Source organism: Rhopalosiphum maidis, chromosome 1, assembly GCF_003676215.2.
Source record: "Rhopalosiphum maidis isolate BTI-1 chromosome 1, ASM367621v3, whole genome shotgun sequence".
In the NCBI taxonomy this organism is placed as follows: Eukaryota; Metazoa; Arthropoda; class Insecta; order Hemiptera; family Aphididae; genus Rhopalosiphum; species Rhopalosiphum maidis.
In genome coordinates this window covers 29611579-29627226 of record NC_040877.1, presented here as the reverse complement: position 1 = coordinate 29627226, position 15648 = coordinate 29611579, and the positions used below count along the sequence as shown (strand labels likewise).

At 27.6% G+C, this 15648-nt stretch overlaps 5 protein-coding genes across 5 annotated transcripts; 3 read left to right on the top strand and 2 right to left on the bottom strand.

The window, feature by feature from the left end:
• The first annotated feature begins 683 nt into the window (after positions 1-683).
• Positions 684-4210, top strand: LOC113550634 (nucleosome assembly protein 1-like 1). The gene is made up of 9 exons (XM_026952591.1): positions 684-889; positions 1680-1794; positions 2199-2342; positions 2400-2530; positions 2603-2771; positions 2830-2967; positions 3030-3177; positions 3644-3763; positions 3830-4210. The coding sequence occupies exons 2-9, from the start codon at positions 1681-1683 to the stop codon at positions 4012-4014; spliced, it is 1149 nt and encodes a 382-aa protein (XP_026808392.1). The 5' UTR covers positions 684-889; position 1680; the 3' UTR covers positions 4015-4210.
• A 2163-nt stretch (positions 4211-6373) lies between these two features.
• LOC113550016 (phosphoglucomutase-2) lies at positions 6374-9250 on the top strand. The gene is made up of 10 exons (XM_026951595.1): positions 6374-6662; positions 6738-6997; positions 7062-7254; positions 7333-7599; positions 7708-7889; positions 7961-8144; positions 8245-8468; positions 8531-8636; positions 8704-8933; positions 8995-9250. The coding sequence occupies exons 1-10, from the start codon at positions 6597-6599 to the stop codon at positions 9095-9097; spliced, it is 1815 nt and encodes a 604-aa protein (XP_026807396.1). The 5' UTR covers positions 6374-6596; the 3' UTR covers positions 9098-9250.
• A 53-nt stretch (positions 9251-9303) lies between these two features.
• Positions 9304-10923, bottom strand: LOC113550014 (eukaryotic translation initiation factor 3 subunit K). The gene is made up of 4 exons (XM_026951593.1): positions 10709-10923; positions 10403-10619; positions 9613-9832; positions 9304-9545 (listed from the first exon to the last, which is right to left on the bottom strand). Exons 1-4 carry the CDS (start codon positions 10759-10761, stop codon positions 9388-9390), a joined length of 648 nt encoding a protein of 215 aa, XP_026807394.1. The 5' UTR covers positions 10762-10923; the 3' UTR covers positions 9304-9387.
• Positions 10924-11216: 293 nt separating this feature from the next.
• LOC113550012 (metaxin-2) lies at positions 11217-15410 on the top strand. The gene is made up of 6 exons (XM_026951592.1): positions 11217-11369; positions 14288-14360; positions 14416-14663; positions 14726-14818; positions 14874-15115; positions 15174-15410. Exons 2-6 carry the CDS (start codon positions 14297-14299, stop codon positions 15331-15333), a joined length of 807 nt encoding a protein of 268 aa, XP_026807393.1. The 5' UTR covers positions 11217-11369; positions 14288-14296; the 3' UTR covers positions 15334-15410.
• On the bottom strand, positions 11782-13415 carry LOC113550015 (hexokinase type 2-like). The gene is made up of 2 exons (XM_026951594.1): positions 12639-13415; positions 11782-12572 (listed from the first exon to the last, which is right to left on the bottom strand). The coding sequence occupies exons 1-2, from the start codon at positions 13362-13364 to the stop codon at positions 11907-11909; spliced, it is 1392 nt and encodes a 463-aa protein (XP_026807395.1). The 5' UTR covers positions 13365-13415; the 3' UTR covers positions 11782-11906.
• Positions 15411-15648: the final 238 nt, after the last annotated feature.

The window sequence follows — 15648 nt, the reverse complement described above, 5'->3', positions numbered from 1 at the left end:
TAAAATTAATCTTTTTTTTAAGGTGTTAAAATCTTCTGAGATCTAGTCTCCAAAAGTCCAAAATACTTTATAATGATAAAATACTAAAAAATTATGGTTTATTATTGTTCATGATGGAACTTGAAGCATTTAAATATTAATTATGAAACTGCATATTGTCCAGAATTTAATTTGATTCACTCATTTCAAAATTCATACAATTCAAATCTAAAATGTTTAACTTTAATGATTGATTATTAAGTTTTCATATGTTCAAATATATATCAAAGTAATATTTCTTAGAATGATGAAAATCCTGGTTTTAATATTAAATATTGATGAATGTTAATTTGCAATATTAGGTATATTGTTGTGTACATTATTTGATTTTTGTATTAAATGGTTTAACAATCGATAGTAATAATTGTGAAATACAATATTATTACAAATTCATATCATATATTATTCGTATGTAAAATCTAATAATTTTATGATTATAACAATATATTTTATTAGATCTTTGGTTACTATTTGTGTTTTTAAAAATAAAAATCGCGCGGTTGATTTAAGTTGGATCACGGACGTTCCGAACAACGCACAGTGCATAACATCTTTGGTGACGGAGCGGTGGTCGCCACGCCATTGGCCGATACACATCCATTGTTATCGACGAATACCGTGGGAAACGAACGAACAGTCGTTAAGGTTACGTTTCTGTCGTTCACTTCGATCTCGCGCCTCTTGTACGCCGCACTTTGTCTAATTTTCGTTTTCTCCATCAGACGTTTCGTATCGTTTGGTGTGAGCACATTAGTGCGACCGTCGAGATTTTCGTCCGTCTTCCGTGCCCAGTGAACCGATCTAACAGTGCGTATACACGACGATTAGCAATCCTTGCGACACCCGTCAGGTAAGAAGAGCACACTTTTTGTCTGGTTATTACTAATCTGTGACTATTGCGCGCGCTACACGCTGATGACCATGTGCTTCCAAATAATTCTTTTTTTACGGTCCGTTAAATAATATGCCGATGTAAACATGAACTGTCGAATTGAAATCTCACCGTGGAAGTTTTCGTTTTTTTATATGAGCTTAAATAAGGGTGAAGATCTAAGCCGTTTTGGTCGGCGTGACGCAGTGATAAGGTGTTGAGACTTTGAGAGGTTAGGCACTAGTGCGGTCGTTTACCCGCTGACGGTTGCATGCCGGCATGATCAAACTAAGGTTTCCCCTCCGTTTTCATGTTTCCGTCTTAAGTCTTAAGTACTCGTGTTTTCTGCACGATCTTCTAAAATTCCGATGTATTATTACGAATTTTCCGTTAAAACTACACCTTTTTCAACTTAATTGAGGTTATCGATATGACGTAGTACCTTCCATCCATTTTAACCGTCCGTTAACGTCGTTTATTACGTCTCAAATATTATTTTAATTGTATTATTCGTACCACCCGTAAAGTATAAAAATGATAAATATTTTATTATGTAACTTAATGTTTTTCTGTTTTATATAATATTTAAAAATCGTATAAGTAGATGAGTTTTATTTTTTTTTAGTGGAAATTACTGACCATAGTAGACTTTGAGTTAGGTATGATTCATTTAGTTGACCCATCATTATACTGCATGTGACCTTGTTTAAATTAGTCATTAATATACTTTTAATCAAGTGATATTTTAAACTAAACATTTTTTTAACAGAATGTCAGCAGAAAATGATAATGCTGATTCTTCATCCTCTGGTTCTGAAATGGAACAAGACACTCCCCTAAAACATAAATCAGGTTTTAAAGGAGAAGGAGATGATATAATGCCAGTAAGATATTTGTTTAATTACTATAATATTAATTAATTGTTAAAAATTAATTTTAATGTATTTGTGGTAATGATAATCATTAATTTCAGTTTAGTTTGTTTTCATACTACATAAGTTGAAATTTAAATTATTTTCTAATTTGACTTTTTTTTTATTTATTAATAAATAATTAACAGTTAATATAACGTATACTTACAATAATTTGAATTATAGAAAAAAATCATTACAATTAAAATCAATTTTCCCTCCAAAACAATGTTTACATATAAATATTATTACTAAATAAAAGTATTAAATATGAATTAAATTCAGGACTATTTTTAATATAAATGCTTGTTTATTTATTTTTATATATATATAAATGTATGTGATGATAAATGCTAATATTGATATTTATTATTTAGTCTCTTCCACCAGTAATCAAGAAACGTGTTAAGGCCTTGAAAAAGTTACTTGTAGCACAGACTGATGTTGATACTAAATTCTACACTGAGCTTCATATTCTTGAATGTAAATACCATAAAGAGTATTTGCAATATTATAATAAGGTAGAATATATTATAACAAATCCTTGATATTTTAGCTAAATAAACTATATATTTTAGCGAAGTGATATAGTTCAAGGAAACTATGAGCCTACTGAAGAAGAATGTGATTTTCCTTCAGATGATGAAGATGATGTCAAAGATCTCTCGACAGACATGGAAGGGAAAATAAAACTTGAAGAATCAAAAGCGTAAGTATAATATTATATATATTCATGTACTTTAATTATTTTTTTTTTAATGGTAATTTTTCTTATATGCAGTAATGATGCTGTAATAGACAGTACTAACGACAAATTAAAAGGCATTCCAGACTTTTGGCTTACTATTTTAAAGAATACAAGTCTCATCAGTGATATGATTCAACCCCACGATGAACCTATTCTTAGTCATTTAACAGATATTAAAGTTTATCTGTTGGAAGAACCTATGGTATAAATTTTTTGGCCTTACTCAATTTTTATTGTTATTATTGATTTTTTTTGTTTAGGGTTTTGCTTTGGAATTCCATTTTTCTCCTAACGAATGGTTTACCAATACTGTATTAACTAAGGAATATGAAATGAAATGTGTACCCGAAAAAAACAATCCATTAGGTTTTGAAGGACCTGAAATTTTCAAGTGTAAAGTATGTAAATATAGTTTTAATCTATTTGAAAAACTTAGATTATAATTTCAATATAAATATAGGGTTGCACTATTCAATGGAATAAAGGAAAGAATGTGACAGTGAAAGTAGTTAAAAAGAAACAAAAACATAAGATAAAGGGTGCTGTTCGCTTTATTAACAAGACTGTACAAAATGTATCATTCTTCCATTTCTTCAGTCCTCCTACTGGTAAGTTAATAATCTTAAAAATAAAAGTATACAATGAAGATAATTAAATGCTATTTAAAATGTCTTATATTATTAAATTTATTTAATTTCATTAATCAATATTCTTTATTTAAAAAAAAAGCATTTAAGATTGATTATGACAAATTACTTAATATGAGTGACTTGTCCTTCCATAATGCTGATATTAACTGGCTTCAACAACTACCACTTTAACAAATAGTGTAATAGTGGCTTTAATTGAGCCTATAAAAAATCAATAAATGATGTAATTATATGTAACTAATCATGGACATTAACATTTTTAGTAATTTATAAGTTTTATAAAGACATTGACTTAAAAAATAATTTTACACTAATTTGTTGTAATTAATTTTGTATTAATTTATTAATAAAGTCTATCTGAAATAAACTAGTATAATATTGTTTAAATGCACAAATTTGTAGTTGTACTATTTTGTTATTTTAGTGACAGATGATCCAGAAACTGAAGTTGATGAAGAAATTAATAATTTGTTGACAACAGATTTTGAAATTGGCCATTATATCCGTGAAAGGATAATTCCTAGAGCTGTTTTGTATTATACAGGTATGAATTAGTTAAATATTTTACTTTAATATATCTAATTTCTAATTTTTAATCATATGATGATAGGTGAGGCGTTATTGGAAGAAAATGATTATGATGAAGAAGATGATGAGGAAGAGTCTGAAAATGACGATGATGATGATGATGATGATGATGAAGATGAAGGAACTGGTAACGATCCTGAATACAATCCACGCCAAGATAAACTGTTGAATAAACAAGTCAACCCAGCTGAATGTAAACAACAGTAACTTGTTGTAATAGTGTTAAAACCAACCTCATGTGTAATCACTACTCGTTTTACAAATAAAAAAAAATCTTCACTCTTAATAAGTTCACATTTTTGAGATTAAGCCTTTATTCATTGCTATGTTTAATATGAAATATTACATGTATTTTATACATTCTCTAACTTAATATGCAAATAAAATTATTTTTATATTATCATATATATATATATTTTTTTTAATTCTAGAACTTTGTATTTGTAGATACAGAATATTATGATGGGTATTCAGTTATTTAATGGCTAACATATTGTAGTGCTTATATAAATTATATTTTTAGACTGATTTAACTTTTAAAACAATTTTATTTACTTTTTTAAAAAAATTTCAAGTTTTAAGAAATTGTAATAAATGTTGGGCAATTTATATAATTCAAGATTCTATACTAAGTGATAGATGTATTTTTTTTACAATATTTTTTGTTTTCATCATTTAAAGTAGGAAATATGGTATTTTTTACTTCTCAAACTTTTCTGATGAGTAATTTTCTTTTATATGACCGAAATTAAATTCCTGGTATTTTAATTGGAGAAAAAATGAAATTTTACTCATAGCTAATTCTTAACAAATATATCTTGATATTTATAATTGAAAAATGATTAGGTACCTTGTTACTTGAAATATTGATATGTATTTAATATTTTATTAATTTTATTAAATTAAATTATAGGTGTAATTTTGAATACTTATACGCTTTAGTAGTAATATAAAAAGTTAAAATTTAAATTAAGACAAAATTGGATGATCAAGTGGAAAAAATTTTTTTATTTATTATATTTGTTGGAGACTTGAAATTATTTTTGTATACAATATATTTAATAATTTATTATTATTTAAAATTATGTGGCATTTTCTAAACTTGATTTAAGATTAAATTTATGCCATTACCTATATATATCTTGAACCTGTTCATGCTGTTCAATTGTTTCTATTTCTATTGTAACTTGGTATTGACTCAATAATTTATATTAAGAATAACATTTTTCCAAAAAATTTAACTTTCTGCATTTCTAATTGGTAATAGAATATATGGAAATATGAAGTGATTGATTAATTGATTGATTAGTGTGAGTCACTTAAACTAGATAAATTCTTCAAAGACATTTCAAATTGTTACATGGTTACTACCAAATTCATAACACATCCACGATCCACTGCATTAACATCCCAGACTAATTGATAATTTCTCCTTAACCCTCATTGGCAAACCATGGCCTTACAGGTAATAAGATTTATAAAAAAACATATACAAATACAAATACAAATACAAATCGTAGGCAAGTATACCTTTAGTTTCAAACATGCTTGATGCATCACGATTTTAAAGGTCGATCTCGAGGAATCAATCAGTATATCTCAAGGACCAAGGCGCATTATTATTGTATATTTGTATGTCTTATTCTGGTGGGTTTCCCAAAAGTTAATTGTCTTTGCTTGTTTAATCTATATATTGTAGGTAAATGCCATAATAAGAATCCAATGTATTTAAAACCCAAATTTTGAGTATAGACTGACAATAGTGTGATTTCAATAAAGTTTATAATTAATACACATTACTTAAACGTAATATATACGTAATTACTAAAACGTTCATGAATTTATGAAAAAATCTTCATTTTAAAAGTAATATAGTTTAAGAATCTGAGGGTATTGATTTTATAAGAGACGTGTAACATACTATCATTGATAGTCATAGATTTCCATACTAAATAAATAAAATATACAGTTTCAAAAATATCATAACTGACATAACTTATTTAAAAATAATATCAATAAAATGCTACGTCGTGCCCCTAGGCAATAATTTTACCTTTAAATTGTATAGTTGGTCAATTCACTGTAATATCTAACTAACAGCACACTATTGAAACTGGTGAACAAAAATGTGCTAATATCAAATACTTTAAAGTATTTGCTAATATTTAATTATGTCGTATGTGTATAAAACGATGACAACACATGTGGGTACGATGTTCAAATTTTTACCAAAATCTAAAATATTATGTGTAAATTCATTTTTAACCCAAAGGTTATGACGAAATAACTAAATAATTTATTTCATTATGACCAAGGCTAAAATTTAATACAATGTTGTGAAACAATTAAAATAAAATAAATAGTTTTGTTACCGATAGACAGAATTTCTGTGTTATCAACATTGATAAAAAAAAAAACTATTGTAGTCTGTACTGTCTGTAGACTGGTTATTAAAGTCATGATTAAAGTTATGATCAAGTGTATTTTAAAAATTTCATTTATTTTATAATTATAGCAATTATTCCTCTGCTATATAAGATATAACTACAATACATTTAACACGTTTATTATATAGTTCATAGATATTGCAAAGAGTAAAAAAAAGATAATAAATTAATAAATAATATTACAAACAACTTTTTCATATTCTTTATCTATACAAAGTACTAATGACACAATCACTGAATTAAAAAAAAACTTAACATTGGAAAGTTGAAATTTAGAATCAATAGTTTAAAATTATTATTATTTAAATTATTTCTTGAAAATTAACATAGATAATTAACCAAATGGATACAACATTCCTGCCAGAATATTTAGAATTACTGGTGAAAAATTGGCTTTCGTGGAATCAAGTATGAGCTTTATTGTTAGATAAGTTTTAGTGTAGAACAAATCGCTTTTTGTACTTACATAGCTGTGATTTTCAGTCACAACAATATGCCTCTGAATTAGCAGAAATACTCTTACAAAAAAATGTGGATAAAATAAAAAATATGTTTGATGGTCGACTGTCATTTGGAACAGCTGGCCTGAGAGCAGCAATGAGTCCTGGTTTTAAGCGGATGAATGATCTAGTTGTCGTACAATCAGCTCAAGGGCTTTTATATTACATGTTGAGTGTCTTTGGAGATTCATTAAAAACATTTGGTATTATTATTGGATATGACGGAAGATATAATAGTAGAAGGTTGTGGAACAAAATTGCATTTTTTTATAATATGAATTTTATTAATTGTTTAAAATCATTTTAGATTTGCAGAATTGACATCACAAGTTTTCTTAAAACATTCTGTCAAAGTATATCTTATAAATGAAGTTTGTCCAACTCCATTTGTAGCTTTTGGGATAAAGTTATACAAATGTTGTGGTGGGGTAATGGTGACTGCGTCACATAATCCAAAAGAAGATAATGGTTATAAAGTATTCTGGAAAAATGGTGCTCAAGTTAGTAAGTTTTGAGGAATATTAGTGATTCCATTGGTTGTCTTAATCACTTCAATAAATATTGAAATATATTTCCAGATCATATCTCCGGTTGATAAAAATATTGAAAAAAGTATAACTGAACATTTAGAGCCCGAAGATGTTTGGAATACTGAAGACATTTATAATAATAATTTGTTAATAAATCCATTAATCGATCTGCAGAAACATTACAACTGTTTTATTGACAAAATGTTGTTTCCCAATTTGGATAAAAAGAAAACAAATATAATTTTTACGTATACACCTATGCATGGTGTAGGTTATCCTTACATAAAAAATGTATTTGAAATTGCAAAATTCAACGTGAGTATAAATGGAGATAAACAATATTTTATTCAATGCATTTGTTATGAATATAAAATCTTTATCAATTATTTGACGTGGTTGCTATTAATTTGTATCACACTATAGCCAGTGGTAGTTGTTGAGCAACAAAAAGATCCAAACCCAGAATTTCCAACTGTTCCATTCCCGAACCCAGAAGAAGGACAAAGTGCATTAAAATTGGCAATAGAAACAGCTGAAAACAATTGTAGTCGTATTATACTTGCTAATGATCCTGATGCCGACAGATTGGCTGTGGCTGAACATCCGTATTACAAATATATAATTATTGTAAGATATTCTTAGCTAAAATGTATAATAAAGCAAATTGTATTTTTAGGATAGGTAGCGAGGGTTGGAAAATATTCACTGGAAACGAACTTGGTGCTCTATTAGGGTGGTGGGTAATACATTCGTACAAAAAAATACACGGTAAAACACATCCTAAATTGGTTGTACTATCAAGCACAGTGTCATCTGCAATACTTAAATCTATGGCTAAAATTGAAGGTATCAGATTTGAAGTAAGTAGTTCTGTTACTTTATATCACAAACTGGGATTAATATCTTTTGTTTGATTATCTTAGTTAGTGCTCTAAATAAGTTACAATTTTTAACTCCTAGGAAACACTCACTGGGTTCAAGTGGATGGGTAATAGAGCTGATCAGCTTTCTGCTGAAGGATATGACGTAATTTATGCTTTCGAAGAGTCTATTGGATATATGTGCAGCAGTGAGGTTTTGGATAAAGATGGAATATCTGCTGCTGTTAAAATTTCAGAACTAGCTATATATTTAGAAAAAGAGAATAGTACATTATCTTCAGCTTTAGAATTTATATATAAACAGTAATAGTTTATTTTAAATTTAATATTTATTTTGTCAATAAAATTATTTTATTTTGTCTTAGATATGGTTGGCATTTATCTATAAACTCATATTTTATATGTAACGATAGCTTGGTGATAAAGAAAATATTTGAATCGATTAGACAATATAATAATCAGCCAAACAATGTAATTAAATAATCATTTGTCACTCATAATGTGTTGAAGGTTTTAATTTCTTATTTCATTTTAACAGTATCCAAAATCTATTCTTGGAGGACGATATTCAATCAAATCGGTTCGAGACATGACAATTGGATATGATTCCAGTACGATAGATCATAAACCAGTATTGTCTGTATCAACATCGTCTCAAATGATAACATTTTATTTTGATAACGGTTTAATTGCTACATTACGAACAAGTGGAACAGAGCCTAAAATAAAATATTATGCTGAATTATGCAGTGATCCTGAAAATTCTTCGTAAGTCTTAATCTTTTTACAATTTAATTAATTATGCTTATATAATTCAATTTTTTTTTAGTAATGTTAACAAATTGAAAAGTGTTTTGAATGAAATGGTTGAAGGAATAATTGAAGAATTTTTAAAACCTCAAAAAAATTCTCTAATTTTACGGAATAACTAGTTAAAGATAAATAGATATTGCTCAGATTATTGTGTACTTAGTACATTAATTTATATGTTATTTAACTTATTCTTACTGTATAATTTAAAATAGATTCAAGGTTGTTATAAACTTGATTTTTAAATTAATACTGATATTTTACTAGTTATTGAATATAAGTCAATAGTAGTTATACTTAAATCATTCCAATGAAAATAATATAATCCAATTCATTAAATTATTTATTGTTAATAATGTTTATGTATGAAGTATTGGTATAAAAATGCATTTGAATTTACAACTTTTATAAATTAACGGCAACTTGCCATAACACCCAAAATATTTTCATAGTCAATTTTCTCTGTAATATTTTTGGTTTTGATATTTTCGTCTTGATTAGCTACAAACACGTATTTATTATCCAGTTCCTTCCAATTGTATTTAAGTATCCAATGTTTTAAAGCAGCATCTGTTGAAGAGTATGATTATTAGTTATTATAGTTAATTAAATTTGAATATAACTGATTATAACATACCATCAATTCCTCCCAGTAATTCCATAAGAAAATGTTTTTCAATAGATTGAAATGTTATACCAATCACATGGCACACAAACTTGCGCACAGAATCTAAAAACCCATTGACTTTAGCATACAATTCAGGCGTAGCATGAACATTATACCAAAATTCCTTGAAGTTGCAGTTTTCCAATAGATCAGCCAAGAACAATACTTGACTTAATGGAGCTTCTTGGCACTAAATTATTTAAGAAATCCAGTAAAATATTTAAAGAAATTGGATAGCCAATAGATATAAACAAAAATATATTAAATAACATAATTATATGATATACACACTTTTAATTATGCATATAAAAATATTTTTTATATTTACATATTTTTAACAAAGAAGTGATTATTTAAAAAAAAAATACTTTAAGTTATAACTTAGTTATTGGTACTATAAAAAGTTAGAAAAATTAATAGTCTATCATACTAATTATAGTCAATTCAGATTGAATATACATTAAGTGGTAGGCAAACACTTATTTTAATCGCACTAATTTAATTATTTGAGTTTTATTTTCAAAAACAATCACTACTTGCAGGGATTGTATGTGCTAACAACACTAGTTTTCAACCACCACTCGATGCTTTCTTTAACTGAATAGATTGGAGTATTTTATTTAGTATTTATTATTTATTAATATTAAAGTTAATAAAATTTGAATAAATTGCTTAAACTTAAAATCAAAAAAGCATTCTACTAACTATATCAATATAATAAAATAAAGCAACGGATGAATCTATCCAGAATATTTCTTACCAACTTTTCATTCAACAGACATTTGCACAACACGAAATCAGAATGAGGAAAGTTGGTGATCGCCTTCAACATGATTTGTACAGTGATATCCAAATTATAATCATGATGAAATTGATATATTTTGAGAACTGCAAGGTTCGCTTCTAGATCGTACGTGTTCTCTTGAGACTGTACTTCAACGTAGTGTTCAAGGGTAGACAAATGTTGGGGATTGTATCTAAAAGTGAACAATTAAATGCATGTGCAATTATTAGACGAAATCGAAAAATTGCAGATTTAACAATGCACTAAAATGGCTTAACATACCTTTCGATTCCCTGCAAAAGTGACGCTACAGTTTGTCTCATTGCTTCGGCCATGGTTAGTTAAATTGAAAACAAATATAGTATTAATGTGAATAGTTAATACTCAAAAGCTGGATTAAGTGATTAAACAGAATAATGGCACGCGGGCAATGGAGACTGGAAGAAGTGGCAAGTCGCGTCGTGATCGTATGACTTTTTATTTGTGTGATTATAATTTAAGGATTATGTTCATTACCACTTACCAGAAAGTTCGATTAGCAAATTAAGCTACAGAACCGTGAAACAGGGTAGACAACATATGCTTTAAAATATGGTACTACTCGAAGTCTCGTGCAAGCAAGCAGCACTGTTGCATTATCTTCTCCTTCGTACTCTACCGTAATTAAGGCACTGTATCTTTACAGGGCCCTACCGAAATCGCTAACTTTGCAGGGATGGGTACAGTTGGTTAGGTTACCACAGTATCTGTGATAATATGTATCACTATCAGATAACACATTATCAGCAAATATCATTATAGCAATCAAATTGAAAAGTTATTTGAAAATAAAATCAACAACTTGAATTAGTCATGAAATTATTTTATTAAATTTTTCCGTACGGAATTTCTAGTGCTTATACCCCTCACGTTATTCGTTTAAATTCTAATACTGTTCTTGAGGGTAAGTATTACCATTAATAATTATAAATAGGTAGATACAATTATAGGTCATAATTATTAGTATAACTGTTTAATTCCAAAATCTATAATTTTGTTAATAAACTTCGGCCTTGATTCTACTGTGTATTTATTGTTTTGATCCGAAATTATGAAAATAATTTATTTAAAATTAGATTACACATCTGATGTTTACCGATGTTTACATTTAACAATCTATAAATGGTATAGGATAAGGATATTGGATGCTTGGTTTAACTAGCAATTGTTAATTATTTTTTTTTTAAATTAAAAGTATGTAAAGATGTATTTTTTTATTTTAACACTGATCCATGAGCTTTTATTCCAAGGTAACTTATTAACATTTATAGGTATAAGACCTTGGTATAACATATACTCCAATTACTAAATTTACTGCCAAATATCAGACAATTTTTAATTAGAGTTTAATTATTTATTATTTTTTATTAAATAGAAATAACAAATCAATGTGTTGTTATAATTTTATTTAGATAATAACATCAAGTAATAAACTTTATTATTATAGTGGACAAACTGCAGATGCTAGGATAGCTGCACCTCTTCCACTACCGTCTTCAGAAAGCATAATACCAAACTTTATACCACTATTAACTAATTCATTAATCTTGTCCACTAGCAACTGATGATAAAACGGATGATATCTGTACACTGATCCATCCACTCCAATTATTACATCTTTTTCATTCATCTTATTCAATATGGCTGTTAGTCCAGCAGCAACTAAATACGCAGATCTTCTCGAAATGCACTCTGCTGCATATCTAACATTCATGCAGTCACCATCTGTAGGATTGACCACACCAATTCCTTGAAGGAACTTTCTAGTGGCTGTATAAGTTCCAGGTGGGTCATTCTCAATTAGGGATATTACATCACTAGTTAATGATTGAGGAACATTAAGCATTGATGGTTTTTTGCCATCAAATATTAATTCATTTTCAATCATTTCTAATAATACTAATCTTAACAATTCTCCAAGGTAGCGTCCAGATATCATTTTTTCAAAAATTTGTTGCCCACGATTTTCAGAAATTTCATCAACAGATTTATCATATTTAGTATGAAAATCTTCAAGTTCATTATTATCTCCAAATGCACCCCACTCAAGATTGATAATCATTTCATCTTTTGTTTGCTCGCCATTATACAGCTTGATATTTTTCACCTAAAAATACAAATTTCACTGTGCTTAGTTAGAAAAATAAATACTTTAGTATTTATTCAAATTTACTTTTTCTAAGTAACAACAATTACAGCCTGTACCAATAATCAAACCTATTTTAGTTTTCGGATTTAACCAAGCACAGGACATCAAAGTGCCCACAGTGTCATTTAAAATTGCACAAATGTTTATTTTTAAGTCTGGAATGTTGTTTATTGACTTTGTCAACAGCTCTACTACATCTTGGCCAACTACGCCTTCACATGTATAGCCTTTTGTCCATCTTACAAGGTCTCCTTTGTTAATACTTGATTGTGACATTGGGAAACTAAACGTAAAACCCAAAGGCAATACGGTATTGTCCTTTAATCCTTCTGCGTCCACAAAATCGTTCAAACAATTAGCTATATAATCAAACAATTTTGTTCCTGATCCATTCATCAACTCCTTAGAACATTCATATACCTTCTGATTCATTCTGAAGTATTTATTTTCCCCTAATTCTAGATTGAGTACTCGAAAATTTGAACCACCCAAATCTAGAGCTAAGTATTTTCCACTTTCATTACCAGTAGGCATGTCTTGGACATATGTTTGCCAACATTTGATTGTTGCTTTTGAATGTTTTTCTTTATCGAGACCTTCATCAATGCAGGAACTAATTCGGTTCATAAATTCTCGTAGTTTGTTATTTGGCAATACAAAGTTTCTGCATAAACGTCTGACTCTAACATGATTCCTCCATGTTCTTAAGTTATTAAGATGTCCTTTACAACTTTGTCTTAAGTCTGACATTTTTATGAGTTATGTTAGTTTTTCTAAATAAAATAATGATATTCTATATATTATTTATAGCAGTCTTCATGAACTATATTTTAAATGTTTATTTTATATTATAAAGGTATTTTGTTTATAATTATACTATTTATATTAGCCAACAATTATTTTTGTAAAAAATTATTTTCATAATGTTGTTTAATCTTTAATTATTAGTAATTAGTTTATTATACAGGTATTTATTTTCTTTAAAATGTTATTATTTTTTATTTTTAATCTTCTATGAATTTAAGACTAAATTAGTAACATTTTAAAACATATTAGGGGAGTGTTTTGGGTGTTCAAACACCCCCCGAAATACTTGGGTTTTTGCATGATTAATTACTTATTCAATTTTAATGTTAATGTTTGTATTTAAAAAAGTTCTACTTTTCTATAACTGATTTTCAAAAACACTCCCTAAAATCCTGTTAATATTGATTATTAAATTAGGTAGTCGTGTATTATAATACCTAGTACCTACTGTTCAAGTGGGGGGGGGGGGTGGCAAAAATAAAACCAACCTTCCCCCATCTCTTAGTATTATTATATAATATATAGTATATACTTAAAATATAAAATATTACCTGTGGTTAAAACGGAAAAATATTTTTCTATCAAATCATAAAGTTTGAAAATTTGTAGATAGATAGGTGTTGTTGGGTTAGCGATATACTAAATTTAAAAAAAAACAAATTCCAAGGGGGAGAGGTGATTCACCTATCTTCCCCCCCCCTATAACCGCCACTGATTCTACCTACTAATTAATTACAATTTATTAAACAAAAACTTACTTAATATGTATTGCTGATGATTATCATTGTTAAGTATTTTTAAAAAAGCACCTCAAATTGTTGGTTATTTATCACTCAAAGCTTATTATATTTATATATGTTTATTAGTAATTGACAATGGCAGATTTCAAAACGTCATCAAGTATAATAACAAAAGAATGTTTAAGAGCACAAATTTGTGGTAAATATTTTTTTATTTTATACTTTTATCTTGTATTTAACTCATTATTTCATAGGCGAAGGTGAGTGGCCAAAAAATACAGTATTATACCAGCCCTATGAAACAGAACAAATTCTATTACCTGACAACTCAAAATGTTTATCGGTTAAAACATTTTTAAAAATGGCTGGATTGGAATTCATTGTAGAAGCAAGAGAAAATGCCGAATATATGTCACCACATCGAGGTAAAGTGCCTTTTATTAAAGCAGGCCAATTTTTAGTTGCTGACTTTGAACCAATCATCAATTTTGCCCAATCTAAAGTGAGATTAAATATTACTATAAAATGTTATATTAAATTAAATGTTAATACATTTGTATTTAGGGCTATTCTCTATCTACACATTTAGATGAAGCACAAAAGTGGGATCTTAGAGTTTATATGGCTCTAGTAAATAATGTTCTTTTAAATGCTGAGGTTTGTTTGCATCATATTATTTTTGAAACATTTGTATAATTTTAGTTATATTTAGATTTATGTAGCATGGAATCACGAGCTTACTTATAAAGAACTCACTAAGCCAAGATACAGTTCCGTTTATCCTTTTCCATTGAACCATTGGGCTACATATTATAAACGCCGTGAAATGTTATCACATTTAGATGTATTAGGTTGGAAAAAAAAATCGTTGGATGAAGTATTTAAGGAGGTGGAAAAAATATGCGAGTCATTGTCAAATTTTTTGGCAGACAAGAAATATTTTTTTGGAGAAAAGTATATTATTAACTATTTAAGTATGAAATATTTATTTTATTGATGAAATATTTTTCAGGCCAACTGAATTAGATGCTTTAGTATTTGGTCATTTATTTTCCATTATAACAACACCACTATTAAACAATCGTTTTGCTGCAACTGTCAGAGCTTATGATAATCTAGTTCAGTTATGTGTACACATTGAAACAGAATTTTATCAGTCTAGAATTTTATGATAAAAATAATTGTTTTATTTGATTGAATATTAGTATTAGTATTAAAAACTAATAATTTTACTATTATTATTTAACTATACTAAAATGAGAAAAATACAATATTAATTGAACTGTTATATAGAAATATTTGATGTAATTTAAATATGTTAAGAAGTGTTAATAAAATAAATTATAAAACATATTACATTTGTTGTTAAAATTTTAAAAATATATTTACCTTTTTATACTTAGGATAGATACATATTTGGAATAAAATAAAAATATGTTCAACTTAAAAGCATTTCATAAATTTTATTTTATCAAGAACAGATATAA